Genomic DNA, 19,803 nt, shown 5'->3' on the forward strand with positions numbered 1-19,803 from the left:
TTTCCCTCCTTTCTTCCTTTCTCTTTCTTTCCCTTCTTTCCTTCTCTTTCATTCCCTCTTTCCTTCTCTTTATCCCCTCTTTCCTTCCTTCTCTCTACTCTCTCTCTCTTTTCTTCCCTCTTTCCTCCTTCTGCGGTCCAACTCTAGTGAGAAGGGGGTTAAACTTTAAACCCCTTCTCTCTTCACTCCCCCCCCCCCGCAGGCCGGCTGGGGATGGGAAGGGGAGGCTTTTGAAGACGCCTCCCCCCCCTTTTTGCTTCCTCTTCTGACATCACTTCTGGTGATGTCAGGGGGCGTGGCATATGCTAATGAGCTCCTGCAGCTCTTTTTTTACGAAATGACCCCTGTGTATACTGAAACAATAACGGACATTCTGCACCAGCACTGCAGAAAGCACTGGCAGAGGCAGAGCTCCTCTGCGCCTCTTCCTTGCAGCCACCTTTGGGATGGGTTGCTGCACAGAGAAGTGGGCAAAAACAGAGCCTTTTCTGCTTGCACAAGTAGATTTGCCCCAGTGGAAATGAGGGATAGGATCCAAGCTATGATAAGTATTACTCCATGTTAGCTGGATCCAGCTGTGTTGCTCATAACCTCCTCCAATGGCCCCAAGGGATCATACCTACAGAACAAGGAGTTTTCCTGGTGACATAGTACAACTCTGGGACCAGTGACAGGTTCCACCCTACTCCAGTTAAGTTTTCAAGATTTCTACAGGAGCTGCCTATATGTTTTTAAAGTTGTCTTTTTAACCACGAAGAAACAGGGCTCAGTTGGCTTAAAGTGAAAGCTGAAATACTAGAAAAAAACTAACATTCTGCCATTTCACAATAGGGTCCTTACTCTGGAATCTTGAAATCCCTTGCTATAGTATCTAAAGTATCTGGTGGTCCAGCCAAGCCAGGATTTCATTCGTATCATGAAAAGAAGAAATTACTACAAGGTACTGTGGAGTTCCTGTAATTAAGACGCTAAACAGAAACTAGGCAGGCTGTTCAGTCTCTCAGCCTGAAGTATGGGGATCACACTGGCCTACTTTACAAAGCTGTAATAACATACATGGCACAAATCCCAAGTGGTATTATCAGAGAAACTGCTAAAAAAATTGCAGTTTAGCTATCCCTGACAACCTAAGATATCTTCTAATCTTTAAAACTGTATTCCATTCAAAGGTTAATTTTCCGCTTGTAGGCAGGTCTCAATTTGCACTTTTGAAAAGAAAGCATGTAGATGTACCCATTTAAACAAAAGGAAACAAGGCAATTTGGCTAAGAATTCTAAGTTAGCAGTACTAGTGATTTGTAACCAATTAATGCAGCTGCAAAAAATACTTTCTACCAACTCAGCCTACCTTGCAAGATGGCCCCTTACTTTGATAGGCTGATCTGGCCACCTGGATCCACACCACAGTAACATCGAGGCTAGATTACTGTAACGCACTGTGCATTGATCTCCCCTCAAAATCAACTCAGAAACTCCCAACTGGTCCAGAATTCACAGCTCAGCTATTCGCAGGAGCTAGATGGAGCATTCACATTACTCCCATTCCACAGACACTCCACTGGCTGTGCACCTGTTACCAGGCTAAGTTTAAGGTGTTGGCTATCATATACAAAGCCCTTCATGGCCTCGGCCCCTCTTACTTGTAAGACTACCTCTTTCTCAGCTCCACAACAACAACTTTGCTCATGTCAGCAGGGGCTTCTGTGGGTGCCAACCTGCAAATGGGCAAAACCAACAACGTCCCATACACATGCTTTCTCCATTGTGCTTCCAGCCTTGTGAAATGACCTGCCCGAGGTCAGGAAACCTCCAACCCACTTGGGCTTTCTGTAAACTATGCAAAACTGAACTATTCAAATAGGCTTTCTGGCACAAGTAAGTATGGTTGCAATGTACAAAATGGTCGACAAACTTATTTGAATAAATGTCTGGGACTGTGCTTCATACTTATAGTTTATTGTAAGAAGGATCCAATTAGGCAATTTTTGTACCACTTAATGTATCATTTTTAATACTTATGCTTCATTTCTTTCTAGTGGTCCCAGACTTCTAAAATCCTAAAGCATTGGCTATTGAATGTCCCATTTTGTTGACTGTACTGACTCACTACGTGTAATCTGTCTTGTAAGAAAGGCAGACTGTAAATAACAAATCAATAAAATTTCTAGCTCCTTCCTGTGCTACTCAGTGACACAGGGTTGTGTCTAATAAAACTGTGCATGAAGCTCACAGAATGGGGTCTACCTGCCTCCCACTGCAGCCCTTGTAATGCTGACCCAGGGTTCAGGGTATACCTAGGAACAGTGCAAGCCACAATGTGGGGAGTCTAGAGGGAAAGACAAAAGTCACCTCTCCTTCCTCTGGTGGGCAATGACTACTGTATACAGCCCACAGTGTATGCTATTATGAAAGCAGCAAGTAAGAAAGTGTATAAAGCTGCTTTACCTGCACCTGGGAAGAGTCCTCTGGTTGTCTCAATGAGACCCATTTTTGCAGATGATGCTGATAGGAAAAGCAACAGAAGAAGGAAGTCACTTTAACACATATGCATGATGCTGTTTACCTGTGCTAAACTTTTGTTAGGATTGTGCTCATGGTTGTGCACGTGGGGGGGAGAAACAGTGATCAACCTGTGTCACGTGGTGAGTTCAGAGGTCCTACAGCCTACCTTTGGACATTAAGGCTGCATGCAAGCAACACCTCTTGTTGCCAGGCTCATGCCTTAGTCTTCTTCACTCTCTTCTTACACCAAGGCAGTGGCTAAAACTAGCTTCAGTTACCTGCAATGTATGAATGTAGGCACACAGGTTAACCAAAGTTAGTTTCCTGTCTTTTAACTGGGATCCTAAGCTGTGGAGTTTTGTGAACAAAAATTCTACTTTGTGAGCTACTGGCATTAAAATTGTGAGTGAGTGATTTGGCTACTGCATAAATTAGTTTGCTCTGGAGCCATCCTTCCTGAGCAAAGACAAAAATGTGTGAGCTGGAGGCTAAAAAACTGTGAACTAGCTCACACTAACTCAGCTTAGAGGGAACACTGAGCCTAAACCACAATCCTGGTTAGTGGTAATGAACGGGGGACCAACTCCAGTTAACTCACACACTGGCATTTGTACATCATGAGTCACAGTTAGTACTTAACAAGAATTCTTGACACAACACCAGAAGGAGTGAGGCATGCATGCGAGCTTGTTAACAGACTGGGCTCATGCACATTTCCCCTTAATCACAGTTAACAGTATGATGTCTGAATACTGTCAGGGAGCCCGACATATAGGGAGGAGGACCCCTGCCTGGTATTTTAACTTTCGGTTCTTACTGCCTGACAATACTCTGTTATCTCTATGTTTTATGTGGCTGACCTTGAGGGCCTACCTGTAACATATTCCCTGAGAACTATTCGGTTGCCGGGGTATGTTACTTTGGGCGGGCTCCTCCTAATTCCTTGATTGGCTACGCGCCATCAAGGTACCCCTTTGAACCCAGTGTATCTCCCATCCCCGCGCCTTTTCCGTTAACGTTAAAACAGATCCTATAATGTAGATCTTCTGCCAATACTGTACCAATAAACTTCACTTCTGAAGAAGAGAGTTGTTGGATCTGATTGCTGCAGGAGTCTGACAAATACTGCCTAAGTGTCCCTGTAACACAAAGTTATGTTGGCGTCCATACCTGCCACTCGGAGATCACAAGCTAGTGCCAGTTCCAAGCCTCCACCCAATGCATAGCCTTCAATTGCCGCAATTGTTGGCATCGGCAATGAGGCTGTAAGAAAATAAGATTTTTTTAAATGTGGAGCGAGTACTCTGTACAATCTACTTATAGTAACTAATGACTGTCCAATAAAACACACAAAATTACTCACATTTACTAAAGGATATTTTTATACTGCAGCCTTAAATACATTATCACGTTAGTGTGCCACAGGAAAAGAGGTATAATTCATTTCATAGTAAGAGGGTCTGCTGAACAGAATTGTACACAATAAATCGTAATTTAGCAAGCCTAGCTAGCACATTGACTCAGTATGGGTACAATAATTTTACTGATTTAATGGCACAGCTGAGAGTTCCTTGGACCAAGTGCTCCTCTCTCCTCCTCTCTATCTGAGAATAATTCTAGTTAGTGTCATGACATTACATTAAAAGGGCTGTTTAACTACTTACCAACACCATCCATTAAGCTTCTAAGCCTTTGAACAAAATGAACAGCTTGAGAATCAGTCATCTGAGCACGCTGTTTTAGGTCAGCACCTACATTTGGAGCAGCAGCAGATAGTTTGTTGATACAGAAAGGGAATGCAAAGAGTTGAGCAGTGTTGCTTCAGCACACCAATAATTGCCTTACAAGCTGCAAGAAAATCCTATGCAGAATTTAGTCCACCAGAGCCCATTAAGATCAGTGGAGAGTGCACTTAACTCTGCATAAGATTGATCTGTTAAAGTGACCACTTGCCAATTAATCACAGCTGTCTGGTTTTGGGAATGTCTGTCTCTTTTAGTAGACTTCTGAATCAGTTCTGATAGTATTGTATATTCCTATTGTATACTTGTTAATGAAATCAGATAGAGAACCATATGGCCCACAGCAATGTTTTTCGATTTAATAGTCTACAACTTTTACCTATTATTTTGGGGGTAGTGGTGGCTGTAAATATTTACATCACAAAATGTTCTCACCCACCTGCACAAAAAACACCTTTTACATTGCTCTTGATTATCACTACACGAACATTTTCATCATAACGGAGAATGTCAAGGGTTTCATAAAGCTAAGGGGAGAGAACGTAGTCAGAATTCAAATAAAAAATTCTATCTGAGCCCATAACTTTATGGATATCTTGATCAGGTGACTATTGCTGAAAATTGCATATGGAAGCTCTATTCTGAAGGAATACATAGGGAACCTTAAACCACAATATATGTGAAAACTAGACATTATAGCAAATCAGTGAAGTATATTGGATCTTCAAAATTCTGACAGATTATCTTACTACTACCTTATATAACACTATTCTAAATTTACTATATGAGCAATTTATTCCTTCATATTATGATTTCACTCTAAAAACCATGTACTCCATTAAAAAGATTCTGCAGAATAAATTACCTGAGGATTATGCTGTTTAACACAGATGAACTGTATGCCCCACCACACGTCTCCTTGATCCGTGCCCATTGTGGCTAGTTAAAGCTGGTCATGATGGGTTCCGAGGTGCCCTAGGGGAGATTATCAACAAATCCCTCTTGGAGGGTCTGTTCCCTGGGACACTTGAGGCCATTGTTCGTCCCCTCTTGAAAAAACCATCTCTGGACCTGGCTGAATTGGCTAACTACTGGCTGGTTTCCAACTTGGCCTATTTGGGCAAGCTAATCGAGAGGGCCGTTGCAGCCAGCCTCCTCAGCCTTGAACCCAGGGTGGTCTTTTCCGAGAGAGAGACACCCCAAAAACGACCTCTGAACCTCCACAAGCAGTGCCCTATGAAACCAGGCTTGGCTTAAACAGTGGCTTTTGCTGGGAGGCTAGGAAAACCACATCTTGACTGAGAAAACTCAGGCCAAAGAGAATTCTCCAGGCTGGCTGCAGTGCCAAGCATTCTCCATGTAAGCAACACCCCCCCCCCCAGGAAAAACCCCCCCCCCCCCCATGTCTATCCTGTCAGCTTAGTCCAAAGAGGACAAGAATGGGCAAGTCTCTGCCCTTGCCTCAGGCATCTTCCACTGGCCAAATGGCTAGTCTGTCAAATGTACAGGCAGGCAGGGACAAAAAGCCTCTGGTCTGTGCTATTGTCATGAATGAAGTGTGTTGCATATTTCCATCCTCCTCTCCTGTTTCACCTATCTGCATTCTTACGCCTATGCCAGACCTATCAAGGAAACATTAACTCTCCATGTCTAGTGAATGGTCAGCCATTTAAAGCCCTTTATGGTCAGGGTCCAGCATACCTAAGGGATTGCCTTTCCCCATACCCATACGTCCCCCAGAGAGCAGGGGCCCAAAACCGGCTGACCCTCCCAGGCCCCAAAGATGCCAGGCTGGCGATAACCAGGGCCAGGGCCTTCTCAGTGGCCGTTCTGCATTGGTGGAATGAGCTCCCGGAGGAGATCAGAGCCCCACAGGACCTCTTACAGTTCCGCAGGGCCTATAAAACAGAGCTCTTCCACCAGGCCTTCGATTAGGAGCCGCACCAAACACCTGAGAAGTGACCCTGTGCCCTGGCCTACAACTTACAGCCTGTGCTCACCGCATACATAATCGGATTAACTGAGCTACTGTGAAAATGTTATCATGACTGCCACCTAAGTAGTACTGTTAAGCTTGAAACTTTTCCTCTCACAGTTTACTTGAATATTGTACCAGCACTTTTGGATAACTAATATTTAATTGTTATGGTGTTTTTATTAATGATTTAAACTGTATTTATATATGTACTTTTACGTAAGGCACCCTGAGCCTGCCTTGGTGGGGAGGGCGGGGTATAAATCGAATGAATGAATGAATGAATAAATAAAATATTCAAATAGTGGTTACATAACTGAAAGTGAGAAAAAGGCTTTTACTTACTTCATCCACAAACACTTTACCCAATGCATTTTTGGCATGTGGTCTGTTCATCTGAATTTCTGCAATGCCTTTAGTTTAGAAAAAAAAGGAACAGGTGATCCCATGTTTAAAGTTTAGTACTGCAATGTTGGTAGTGGAGAGTACCTCCAGAACTTATATCTGATATTTGCTGTTTTCTGGAGTATTTTCCATTGCAAATGAAGAAAAACAACAACAACTTAACACACTGTAATTTTAGGACAAAAGGAGCCTGCATCAAAGAGAAAGTATTTAAACTGAAAGGATGGAACTATTATTATTGCTAGTCCACAACTAAGGCTCTTGTATAAAGTGAAGCTCTGCCATGGATTGCACTTTTCAAAAGCCTTGGTACCTCAATAATTAAGCAGCTCACTTTCTGACACCAAGCATGAAATAAGACATGTGAACACAGACATAAAGAAATACTAGTATCTTCTTCCGACTAGTATGAATGGTTCCTTCACTGGCAGGCCAGAATCCTTGCTGATTTGACAGTGTGCGTCCTCTTCCTTGCATCCCCACGTCCCTACCAGAAGCCCCCCCCCCCTCCAGCCATCCTGTCTGGAAAATAATCGTGGTTGGTTTTTTTAAAAAATTAAGTCCATATGGGCAGGAAGAGAGGATACCGAGGCAGTGGTTTACAGCAACCCTGTCGCATAATCCAATTTTCTAATTACGATTTAATTTGGAGACAGAAGTTGACAGTTGTTAAATAATAAACGCTACAGTGAAAATTACAGGCACTTGCCCTCACCTGAACACTTTTTGCTGGTGCCTGTTTTGAGTTCCCACCCCCAAAAGTGCTCCCCCCCCCCCACAACAAACACCCGGTTGTGGCAAATTCCTCCGCCATCCCCCCCTACCTTGTGCTCTTCCTCGTCTACCAGAGTTTATAGAGGTCTCAAATGGAAGACGGGTGGGGTGGGGGGTGGACTGCAAGCCCTTTTACTCAGGCAACTTCGCAGCTCGGAAGGGAGGGAGGGAGAAAATCGCTCTTGACGCTTTGACGGGCAGCTACGGTGCTCATGTACACTTTTACTTCAAAGGTTTTGTTTTGTTTTGAAGGCCCTGCCGAAGGGCCACTGGCTCCGCACTCACCGCACTTTGCCTCCCCATGAACGTGTAAGAGGATCTCTTTTTTCTTCCCCGCGGACGTGGGTCTTCTGGGGACCCTGCCAGATGTATCGAGACACTCGGCCGAGAGCGTCCGAAACCAAACTGTTGCCCTTCCTAGTCGAAACATCGCCTCTCCTTGCTGACCGCCCTTCTTTCTCTGCAGGCCGCTCTAGGGGACAGGGGCGGAGTGGAGAGGAACCGCCCCCATCTCAAGTGACTCTGGCTGGAGATGTCTTTCCTTAAAAAAACTAAGGCGTTCGGATGCAACCCGGTCAAATGCTGCTTTCTCACAGGAAGGAACCAAAGACACCCGTTATGGAGTTTTACGCGGGTCTGGGTAAAAGTCGGATCTAAATGGATCCTCATGAATTTCATACGATTTTTACATTGAAACGAAATAAAACCACCATCATATTGTTGGTCATGTGTTAGTCTACAAGGGGCACCACAAAAATCAGGCATCCACAGATTCGTGGCACCACAGCAGCGTAAAAACATGATTCCAAACCAGGATCCTCGTGAATTCATATGATTTTTACACTGAAATGAAATAAAACCAACATCATACTGTAGACCATGTCTTAGACTATAGGCAGCATTCCACAAATCATGCCCCCAGGAATTCGTGGCACCACAAAACTGCAAAAACATGGTTCCAAAGCATGGATCCTCAGGGTTTTCCAATTGAGTAATCAGAAACACACTATCAAATCACATAACATGTCCACGGCCACAGCTTGCACCAAAAAAATCATGGATCCACGGCTTCCTGGTGAATCCATTCTGCAAAAACATGATTCTGAAGCACGGATCCTCATGGATGTTTGGGGTTTTTGTGTTGGGACACCCCAAACATACCATTAAATCCCATATCATGTCCATGGCCACAGCCCACACCACAGAAATCACAGTGCAACGGCTGTGTGGCAACACCATGCTGCAAAAACATGGTTCTGAAGCATGGATCCTCATGGATCCCTATGATTTTTGCATTGTGTCACCCCAACATCACCATCAAATAATATGCCTTGTCCATGGCCACAGAATGCACCACAGAAATCACATGTCCACAGCTCTGTGGCGACACCATTCTACAAAAACATGGTTCCAAAGCACAGATCCTTGTGGATCCTCAGGGTTTTTCAATTGGGTCACCCCAACATCACCATCAAATCACATAGCACATCCACGGCCACAACTTGCACCACAGAAATCACATGTCCACAGCTCTGTGGCGACACCATTCTACAAAAACATGGTTCCAAAGCACAGATCCTTGTGGATCCTCAGGGTTTTTCAATTGGGTCACCCCAACATCACCATCAAATCACATAGCACATCCACGGCCACAACGTGCACCACAAAAATCACAGATCCACAGCTCTGTGGCGACACCATTCTACAAAAACATGGTTCCAAAGCACAGATCCTCGTGGATCCTTAGGGTTTTTTAATTGGGTCACCCCAAACACACCATCAAATCACAAAGCACATCCATGGCCACAGCCTGCACCACAGAAATCATGGTGCCACGCCTCTGTGGCAACACCATGCTGCAAAAACATAGTTCTGGAGCATGGATGCTTGAGGTTTTTGTTGGGTCACCCCAAACACAACATCAAATCACATAACATGTCTATGTTCACAGCTTGAACCAGAAAAGTCATTGTGTCACCCCAACATCACCATCAAATAATATGCCTTGTCCATGGCCACAGAATGCACCAAAAGTCATATGTCCACAGCTCCGTGGTGACACCATTCTACAAAAACATGGTTCCAAAGCACATCCTCGTGGATCCTCAGGGTTTTTCAATTGGGTCACCTCAACATCACCATCAAATCACATAGCACATCCACGGCCACAACTTGCACCACAAAAATCACAGATCCACAGCTCTGTGGCGACACCATTCTACAAAAACATGGTTCCAAAGCACGGATCATCGTGGATCCTCAGGGTTTTTCAATTGGGTCACCCCAAACACACCATCAAATCACCACATAGCACATCGATGGCCACAGGCTGCACCACAGAAATCACAGATCCACAGTTTCGTGGTGAATCCATTCTGCAAAAACATGATGCTAAAGCATGGATCCTTATGGATCATTGGGGGTTTTGTATTGGGACATCCCAAACATATCATTAAATCCCATATCATGTCTATGACCACAGCCTGCACCACAAAATTAATGTTGCCACGACTTCATGGCAATTCCATGCTGCAAAAACATGATACAAAGCACGGATCCTCATGGATCCTTAAGGTTTTTGCGTTGCATCACCCCAACATCACCATTAAATCACATACCTTCTCCATGGCCACAGAATGCACCACAGAAATCACATGTCCACGGCTTCATGGTGACACCATGAAGCCAAAACATGGTTCTGGAGCATGGATCCTCACGAATGCTTTGGGATTTTGTGTTGGGACACCCCAAACATACCATTAAATCCCATACCATGGCCATGGCCACTACTTACACCACAGCATTAAGGGGTCCCGGGCTTCATGGCAACACCATGCTGCAAAAACATGGTTCCAAAGCACGGATCCTCATGGATCCTCAGTGTTTCTGTGTTGGGTCACCATGTACTCACCATCAAATCACATATCATGTCCATGGGCACAGCTTGCACCACAAAAGTAATGGATCCATGGCTTCGTGGCAACACCGTGAAGACAAAACATGGTTCTGGAGCATGTATCATCATCGATTCTTGTGGGTTTTGTGTTGGAACATCCAAACATACCATTAAATCCCATATCATGTCCATAGCCACTACTTGCTCCACAGAATTCATAGATCCACGGCTTCGTGGCAACATGCTGCAAAAATGTGGTTCCAAAGCACGATTCCCATGCATCCTCAAGGCTTTTGCGTTGGGTCACAATGAACACACCAACAAATCCCATCTCATGTCCATGGGTACAGGTTGCACCACAAAAGACATGGAGTCGGTTTCCTGGCAACACCATAAAGCCATAACATGGTTCTGAAGCTGTAACGGAAGTGACAACGGAGGGGGGAGGGCGTGAAATGCTCCCCTGCCTCTCAGAGCCCCGGGGTGGTGGCCTTGGAGTCCCAGGGGCAAATTCCACCTCACGTGTGTGAGGTCATTCTGGCTCCCCCAGGTCTTGTTAGGGGCTCTTTAAAAAGTTATGGCTGCCGGTGGCGGCAGCAGTGCTAATGGCAGCGGCAACGGCAGTGGGGGGAGGGGCGCAAAATGTTCCCCCCCTCTCTGAGCCCCGGGGTGGTGGTCTTGGAGTCCTAGGGGCAAATTCCACCTCTCGCATGTGATGGTGTTGCCACTTGGCCATCACCCACAAGAGGTCATTCTGGCTCCAGCTTATTTTGCACTCTAGGCAAGGATCCCTTCTGGCGCCCCCCCCCGTCAGTGCAGTTTGGCGCCCCTCATCAGGGCACCTGGAGAAGAGGCTGACCGGCAGGGCGCTCACAAGCCGTGCTCCCGGCCCTACTGCTGCAGCTGCCAGTCCGCAGCGGAGGGAGGAGGAGAAGTGCTCCGCTGGGAAGCCGAGGGGGCAGGCAGGGAGAAGTTAGCCAGCCAAAGAGGTGGCAGCAGCAGGAGTTACCCGGCCATGGAAATGCAGGTCTTTAGGCGGGGGCTTTTGGTGGGGGGCGGGTGCAGTTTAGCGCCCCAAAGGCGAACGCCTAGTTCTCCTTGTGAGCGAGCCGGCCCCCCCAGGTCCTGTTAGGGGCTCTTTAAAAAGTTATGGTGCCGGTGGCGGCAGCAGCGCTAATGGCAGCCGCAAGGGGGAGGCACGAAATGTTCCCCCGCCTCTCTGAGCCCCGGGGTGGTGGCCTTGGAGTCCTAGGGGCAAATTCCACCTGTTGGCCGAGCGGCATCACACGCGAGAGGTCATTCTGCCTCCCCCAGGTCATGTTATTGCTGCCGGCAGCGGCAGCAGCGCTAATGGCAGCCGCAAGGGGGAGGCACGAAATGTTCCCCCGCCTCTCTGAGCCAAGGCTGTTCCTCAAGCTCCACTGACCCACTACCAGAACGAAACTGCAGAGTACTCAGTGGGCTGCAGTGAAAGGGGGAACTCCCACTATATGAGGTAATCTGAAGTAATCAGTTTTTAGAAAAATAAATTTTAAAGGTAAAGAAACAACAACAACAACAAAGTTCCTTATATATGCTACATTTAAGTTGCCCTGGAACACAAACAGCCATTCAAGTTTGTCTCTTAATACTAGGCAACTTATAGTAGATGAGCACTCAAAGTATTCATATTTACTTAGATATTCACAGTGAGCAATGCATAGTGAGCAATAGCCTAAACTCCTGAGAGCCCCTAATGAGGCTGCTGTCCCTTGAAAAGAAGACCTGCTAGTAGCAGCTGTAGCTTTCATTTGCATCTTGCTTCATTCTTTCAACAGTCTTCTACAGTCCCCCCTTCACCCTGCAGGATGGTTTCTGCACGGAAACAGGCTCTGTCATTTCCCCACTGCTACTGCAGTGGCCAATACAGTACAGCAGCAACACAGCTTTCACAGGGCAGATTCGCCTGCATTCTTCCTGCCCTAGGATGCCGGTAGGAGCTGCTCCCACCCGATCACTGGGGGGCCTTTTCATTTTTTAAAAAAAATCTACAACCTTAAAGACTACCAACATTTATTTCAGTGTGAGCTTTCTTGAGTCGCAGCCCATTTCTTCCGATAACTAAAATCGGTATTAGCTGACTTTCAAAGACTTGGAGAGAGTGCTGACAAACCACATTCCTTGCTGGGGTTAGGGATACTATTGCTTTAAGAGAAAGGAGGCGGGACCTGAGCGAGTGGGCGTCTTCTCTTCCTTCAACCTTTGCCTTCCTTTCTACCAAACAAACGGCGTTGGTGAATTCGCAAGCGGCTGTTTCTTTAATTTGAGGGTGGTCGCGGGATTCGCAAAGTGGCGCACGTGCTGACGTAGCGGCAGACGAAGCATACGGCAATGGCACCCCCTGCAGTAGCACCGGCGCTAGGAAGGAGGGTGTTTGTGGTTGGGGTCGGCATGACTAAGGTACTGGAGCGTGGCTGGGTCGAGGGTCTTTTGGTCCCTAATGCTGACGGCGAGAGAACAGGGAGGGGCTACGGACGGGCCATCCTTTCCTGGCGGCCAAAGTAAACTCGTGTCCTGTGACACTTTAAAGTGTTAATAGGACAGTAGTAAATGGTTAAGAAAGGTGCTATTATAATACAGACCATTTTGCTAGATGCATGTAGTGGAGCCTCACTAAGGTAGATGTACGAGGTATGTGAATAAGTTACGAAAGAAAAATATAAATATTGGGTGACACAATTACATAGATAGATTCAAGTGAGTAGCCCTGTTGGCTTGAAGCAGCAGAACAGAGTTTGAATCCAGTGGCACCTTTAAGACAAAAGTTTTCTTTAATATATAAGCTTTCGTGTGTAAGCACACTTCCTCAGATACAGCGAAACAGAATTTCCTCAAGCAAAGCTCTATATACAGGAAGACTGGGCAGGGCAGCCATCAGAGTAAAGATGCATAAGTAAAGCCAGTTTGGTGTAGTGGTTAAGTGCGCGGACTCTAATCTGGAAGAGCTGGGTTTGATTCCCCACTCCACCACTTGCACCTGCTAGGTGACCTTGGGCAAGTCATAGTTCTGGCACAGCTGTTCTTGAAAAAGAGCAGTTTCTTTCAGAACTCTCTCAGCCCCACCTACCTCACAGGGTGTCTGTTGTGGGGAGGGGAAAGGAAATGAGTTTGTAAGATGCTTTGGGTAGTGAAGGGCGGGGTATAAATCCAGTCTCTTCTTCTTCTAAAGATGAGATTGTATCAAGGTGGCCTAAAATCAATTAATGGCATCAAATTAGCACACAAATTGTGAGGGCTAACAAACAGATGTAAGGATGAAGCTTGAGTCAGCACCACCCCCAAGACCAACCAAGAGAGGCTCTGCATGTGTAGATGCACATTTCTTCAAACACACTGAAAAAGATTTCCTCAAATATTATGTATTGGGGGGGGGTTAGTTGCCTAGAAGAGCTAATTAGAGTCAAGATGCATATAAATACACCTAAGATTGGAATAACACATTTGGTAAGACATGTAAATAGCAGCAAATTAGCATACAGATAATAAAGGGTGTGAGAACTAAGTTTGAGTCCACACTTGAGTTCAAGTGTAATCAAGAAAAGTACTGATATCATTTGAAACAGTAATTGGCAATATTTCTAATTTTACAGTACTGATTAATAGTTGTAATGACTGAGGAATTACAAGTCCTGCCTCTCGACAGTATAAAACTTTGATGAATTCTCATTCAGATTCACACTGGAATCTCTCTTCTTTTCCTTAAGAATCATGACTCTTAGTTCAGCAGTGGTTCTAAGAGATTAACATGTTCTCCCCAAGTTTCATGTATATTCCCGTTTTTAATATCAGAATAGTGACAATTTACTGTTTTCATTATGTACGATATAAAACGTAGAAGGGTATTCTTGGCCCGTGATGGCATATATCACATTAGATGATAATTAGTCCAAGGTGGTATATCTACCTAGTATATCTAGCTGATATTACTGCATCCTGTGGGCCAAACTAGACAATACTGCATCCCTGAGTAAGCCGTGGGGATGCAGTGTCATTTTAGAGTTTGTTTTTTCATTTTTCAATACTGTTGGGGCTTGATCCTGCTGTGGGCTGTGGCATGTGAAGGAATGAAAGGCTCTTGTCCCCCGCCCATCAAGTGCCTTAGTCTCAGACCTTCTAGGTAAGAACCAGAATGTTAAATTGTGCCCGAATTGTTCCAGGAAACCAATTGGCAGTCAGTGTAGTTCTTTCAGGGCTGGTGTGTCGTGATCTCCATAATGAATGCCACTTAGTTGCCTGCCTGTCACATTTTATGCCAGTTGACTTTTCTGGATATCTTCAAAGGCATCCCCATGTAGATTGTATTATAATAATCTAGTCTTGATGTGATCAAAGCATGGCTAAATCTCACTTCTCAAGGAAATGCTGTAATTGCTGCTAAACTGCGCTGCATGTCATAAATAGTTGGGCACAGATCTAGCAGGGCTCCCAAAATGAACCTGCTTTTTCAGCAAAAGTAAAACTCTGTAAAGAATTGGATTTAGTTTATTGGCCTCATCTAGCCAACTACTGCCTCCGTATGTTTGTGCAGAATAGAAAGCAGAAAGGTTTTCCTTTACTTTTCCCCATGAGGTATACCACCCCTCCCAAACTATTCTCTTCATCTAATGAAATAAATTATTCCCTGGGGTGTCCTGTGCTATCGTAGCACTCAAGAGTGTTCAGGGTTCTTTATGTGTGTTATCTCAATATCAGTACAGGATCTCTAGAAAACAAGTCCAAGTTCTTGTCCTTATACTGAAAATGGGATGCTGAAGGTGAGAGAGAAACTAGAGAGCCACCATCCTTTTTGTTTATTTTTAGTTACTTAAAATATTTTAGCTACCTTTCTTCCTTGCAGAGCTCAAGGCGGCTTACAATATTAATAAAATACATAAAATAGATTACATACAAACATAAAACTGAAACTAAAAATCACAATTTAGCACTGTTTTAATGAAATGCAGTCCTAAATAAAACCATATTCAGGTGCCTTCTGAAGATCAAAAGTGAGGGGACCAATCTTAGACTACCTGTCTCAGCAGCAGTTCGTATCCTCTCAGTGGTCTCAATTTCATAAATGGATCTGAAATGTGGCTCGGTAATCTATTCTTCATTTCCATTGGTTTTAGTTCTTCATCTGGTTTCTATCAATTCAATATACTGAAATTCTCAAATTTCATAAACGTTATCACTACAGTAAGTACAGGAAAATCTGTATTACAAATGTTAAGACAATAGTAATGTCACGTTACAATCAAAGTTACATCTTACAAAAATATGTTTGTTTTATATTCATATTTTGTCTACTTGAAATTGTAATCTGTGTTATAAATTTACAAAGTTAATCTCAATAAAAAACTATAAATTAAAAAAAAAAGTGAGGGGACCAGGTGCATCTCCATGGGGAGGTTATTCCATAATTGTGGAGCTGCCACTGAAAAGACCGTCTTTCTCCTGTACCCACCAAATAAGCTTCTTTGATTGATGGGACAGTCCGAAAGGACCCTCTTTGTGATCTTAATTCCTGGGCAGGAACATATGGGAGATGAGAGTCCTTCAGATAACCCTGTACATGTACAGCTTTAAAGGTCAAAGCGGTGTACAGCTTTAAAGGTCAAAACCAACACCTTGAATTGGGCTCAGTGGATCGGTAGCCAGTTTGCCGTCTCTTCTGATACCGCAAAGTTTCTGTGCGTTATTTTTATGTTGCATAACCTTGGGAGTGCTTACTGGAAAGTCCAGCAGAGCATACACGAAATCAGACCTTTGAACTTTGTTTTAATCTCTGTAAGGAGATGCATCCTTGCTCTGTACTTGCAAAATCTAGCATTGACCTGAACACTATTTTTTCTCACAAACCTCCATTAGAAGATGAAATTCCTTTTTGTACTTGTTCTTCTCATGTGATATTATGACTAAACTGTGTGATGGGTTAAAAAATTCAGCATCTCTCATCATGAACATAAATATGTGATGGGCATTCCTCTGCATGAAGAAAGCAGATTTGTATTATTTAAAGTATACCATATCTCCCTGCTCCTTCTTATTACATCACTGCCATTTCTATGTTTTGGAATTATGTGGTAGAAGAGGTATTGAGTGAGTTATAATCCTTTACAAAGAATGATGCTTTATTTCTCGCTAGCAAAATGGGGTAATCTTCAATTCATTGTGTTTATTTACTTAGCACTTTATCATTATTGTAATGTGATTTTACTAAATATTCATCTAAATAGTAAGTTCATTCACATAATATGTTAATATGCTCTTATACTATTGGGGTAAGGTAAATTTATGTGAGGTTTGTCTTGATCCTAGCCAATCCGTATGATTATTTTAATGTGTTTCTTTAAAGTTGCCAAAGAACTTTTTATAGTAGAAAAAAATCATAAACTCTGGAAATCAAGTAATTAAAGTAATCCTGATACTCACTTGCAATGTGCTTTATGTGCAAACTTTATGTTCTCTCACTCATTCTGCTTGTTGGGACAGTTTATAATGTTGTATTAATTATATTTGGTTATGTTTTATACTGAAAGCCTGTAAATTAATAAGTATAACTTTATCCCCTGTCCAATTACATAAGAGGTTCTGCCTTTCTTCCCATCTGGCAGGTGTACAACATTCTTTAATTTGAACTGTAATTAAGCAAAAATCTGTTTTTCTGTACAGAAGTCAAAATGGAGCATGTACTCTCTTGACCAGATTAAGTAAAAATGCATAGGGTGTGCTGGTATGCTAGATGCCCAAAAGTGATAATATCACAGTAAGTGTTGGAGTGGCCTCTTCAGAAAATATTTGCATTTTGGCTTGTGGATTGCCAATACTGAAATGAGTTAATGGGCTTCCTCCTTTTTAATCTCCTCCGTTAGTACAAAATAGTACTTTAGATTTAGTGCAAAACAGATTTGCATCTGTAAAAAAAAAAGTGAAGAAATCTCCCCTTTATTGGCCTTCTGTGAGCCCAGATGAAATGTAATATGTTTGAGAGGTGACCAGTTTCCTTCAGTGGCCGGTACAGTGTCTCTGTAAGATACATGTGTACTAAAAGGATCTGTGCAAGTCCTTGGTAGCATTTATGTCACTCAACTGTATAGTTTACATATTGTGAATCAAAAGTAGTGTAGGAATCCTAAGAAATCATGTTTTTGTGTTCTTTTAATCCTGTCTTTTCATCCCATCAGTTTGAAAAGCCTGGGTCCCGTGAAGATTTTGATTACCCGAATATGGCTGAAGAAGCAGGTACTGTGTTTGAGTCACTGTGTTTGAATTTTAGCACCCTGTCTATAACTTTGCTGAGCTACACAGCCCTGTGTAGAGCATTGCTGGCAGCATCCTCAGCCCCAGAGAACCCTGGGCTTACTTGGGGTCCAAAAGATACATGGGCCAGCTCCTCTGCTGATACTGCTGTGCTTAAGAGAAATTGCAACACCCTTTAGTGAGGATCTGCAGACCTCTAGTTGGCCAATTCGCTGGTCAGGAACTGTTGTAACCAGTGTTCCCTCTAAGCTGGGTTAGTGTGAGCTAGCTCACAGGTTTTTTTAGCCTCCGGCTCACACATTTTTGTCTCAGCTCAGAAAGGGTGGCTCCAGAGCTGACTAATTTATGCAGTAGCCAAATTGCTTGCTTACAACTTTAATGTCAGTAGCTCACAAAGTAGAACTTTTGCTCACAAGACTCCACTGCTTAGAGGGAGCATTGGTTGTAACTACTCTAGCCTTTCAAGCAGCAGTTATCAGCTTCTGTACATTAGCTGTCCCTTCCAGGTATGGCTGGGGTTTGTAAACAGATGGGATCGGGGAGGATGGTGTCAGCATAGTGGAGAACTTTTATCTGGTGAACAGTGCTGTCCCACATATGCTTATCTTGACGTTCTCCCACTATGTTCCATGGGACCTACTCATATGTAAGTGTGCATAACTCTGAAAACACTTCTGAAAGATAAGTTGATTGCACAAAAATGGAATGGGGAATGTAACAATATATATAATTCTAAAAAGTGTAACAGGAGTAGATTTTGGGTAATATCAGTTCCCTCATTTGTTAGAAAAGCAAATAAGTTTCAGATAAACTATCCCTTTTTGTCAGGACAACTGGTTGAGTAGCGTAAGTATGTTTGTAAAAGGACTAGACAGCTGCCATACCATTGGCAGTAAGTTCCATGACTGCAGCAGCTTGAAAAAGTGTTGCTGCAGTTATAGAACATGACCCTGGCAATGTGCAGGCTGTATATATCCATGTACTTCTCTACTTCATGTTGTGTTATTCTTCCAAATGTATACCTAAGGGCCGTTGAGATTATTGTATGAAGCAATAAATGTCTTGTGTGAACTGGTCTAAGTCTTGTAAAGTACTTGTTATTTAATTTGAGATGAAATGCATGCCATTCATCTTTTGTTTTTTAAAGCTTCCTAAGTTGTTAAGTTTATAAAACCCTACAACAGATATCTTCAAGAAAAGCTTAACAATGTTTAAACACATTTAGGTCAGAAAGCGCTCAGCGATGCAGGTATTCCTTATTCAGCTGTGGAACAGGCTTATGTCGGCTATGTTTATGGTAAGTAAAGCTTTTTGCTAAGGGCTTGACCCTCATCCTGGTTCCTGCCATATTTTATGCCTGCAATTATGCACTGCATCCTGTAGCAGGCATAAAATAGTTGCCTAAAATCCTTACAAAAAATTTAGATCACTATTCAGTTGTCTCACTAAATGCTGGTCATGGTACTTTAATTAGAAACTAAATTTACACAGGAAGCTGTCAGTACAATTGCATGAATAATTTGAAGTATTGGGGGGGGCTTGTATGGTTGCAAAGTAGTTGTTCCATATATACTTTTATCTCTTTTTACTGCTAGAATTCTTGAGAACTTCTAGTTGAGGCAGGGGTAGAATGTTAATTATGTATGTAAATCACTGTAACCCCGTTCTTTACATTCCTTGCATGTGTGAACATTTTTAAATATTATCAGAAAATGCTTGGATAAAGAAGCAGAAATAGCTGAATATGTTAACCAAGAAATGTATCCTTCCAGCACTGCAAGAATCATACACATTTTTTGACACTAGTAAGTAGGTGACATGAAAATGGAGGTACAAAATATACCTCTACCAGTTGCAAAACATCTACTAAATGAACAATTTTAGAAGTGTATAAAATTCATCAGGATGGTAATGACTACTGTGTCACTGAGTCAGCTGCCTCTTATCTTTTTATAAAGGTGACTCAACCTGTGGTCAGAGGGCTGTTTATCACAGTTTAGGACTAACAGGCATTCCTATTGTGAATGTGAACAACAACTGTGCCACTGGATCTACTGCATTGTTTATGGCCAGACAATTAATTCGGGGTGGTGAGTTAAATTTATTTACTCTACAAAGCAATATGAGCACAGTATTCTACAATTAAACATTTAAAGGAGAAGTCTTTCTCTGGGGAGGCTTTTTATTTAACACAACCTATTTTATTTTCTTAACTTTTTCAATTGAGGATT

General features: G+C 43.3%; 2 protein-coding genes across 4 annotated transcripts in view; one reads left to right on the forward strand and one right to left on the reverse strand.

Moving 5' to 3' along the window:
• The window catches only part of ECHDC2 (enoyl-CoA hydratase domain containing 2), a 12,198-nt gene extending 4,324 nt beyond the window's left edge, over window positions 1–7,874 (reverse strand). For 2 of the 3 annotated variants that reach the window (XM_015423286.1, XM_015423285.1), the window contains exons 1-6: window positions 7,684–7,874; window positions 6,565–6,632; window positions 4,684–4,771; window positions 4,167–4,253; window positions 3,673–3,765; window positions 2,446–2,502 (exon numbers count right to left, since the gene is read on the reverse strand). In XM_015423286.1, coding sequence (XP_015278772.1) covers window positions 2,446–2,502; window positions 3,673–3,765; window positions 4,167–4,253; window positions 4,684–4,771; window positions 6,565–6,632; window positions 7,684–7,828 — 538 coding nt within the window. In that variant the 5' untranslated portion in view covers window positions 7,829–7,874. Of the gene's footprint in view, window positions 1–2,445; window positions 2,503–3,672; window positions 3,766–4,166; window positions 4,254–4,683; window positions 4,772–6,564; window positions 6,633–7,448 lie in introns of all 3 variants that reach the window. The other variant, XM_015423287.1, reaches the window with a different exon arrangement.
• A 4,670-nt stretch (window positions 7,875–12,544) lies between these two features.
• Window positions 12,545–19,803, forward strand: part of SCP2 (sterol carrier protein 2) — a 35,833-nt gene continuing 28,574 nt past the window's right edge. The window contains exons 1-4 of the mRNA XM_015423280.1: window positions 12,545–12,733; window positions 17,497–17,554; window positions 18,798–18,869; window positions 19,531–19,662. Of these exons, the coding sequence (XP_015278766.1) occupies window positions 12,665–12,733; window positions 17,497–17,554; window positions 18,798–18,869; window positions 19,531–19,662 (331 nt within the window). The 5' untranslated portion in view covers window positions 12,545–12,664. The remainder of the gene's footprint in view (window positions 12,734–17,496; window positions 17,555–18,797; window positions 18,870–19,530; window positions 19,663–19,803) is intronic.

Source organism: Gekko japonicus, unplaced genomic scaffold (assembly GCF_001447785.1).
Source record: "Gekko japonicus isolate JY-2015 unplaced genomic scaffold, Gekko_japonicus_V1.1 scaffold1079, whole genome shotgun sequence".
NCBI lineage: Eukaryota > Metazoa > Chordata > Lepidosauria > Squamata > Gekkonidae > Gekko > Gekko japonicus.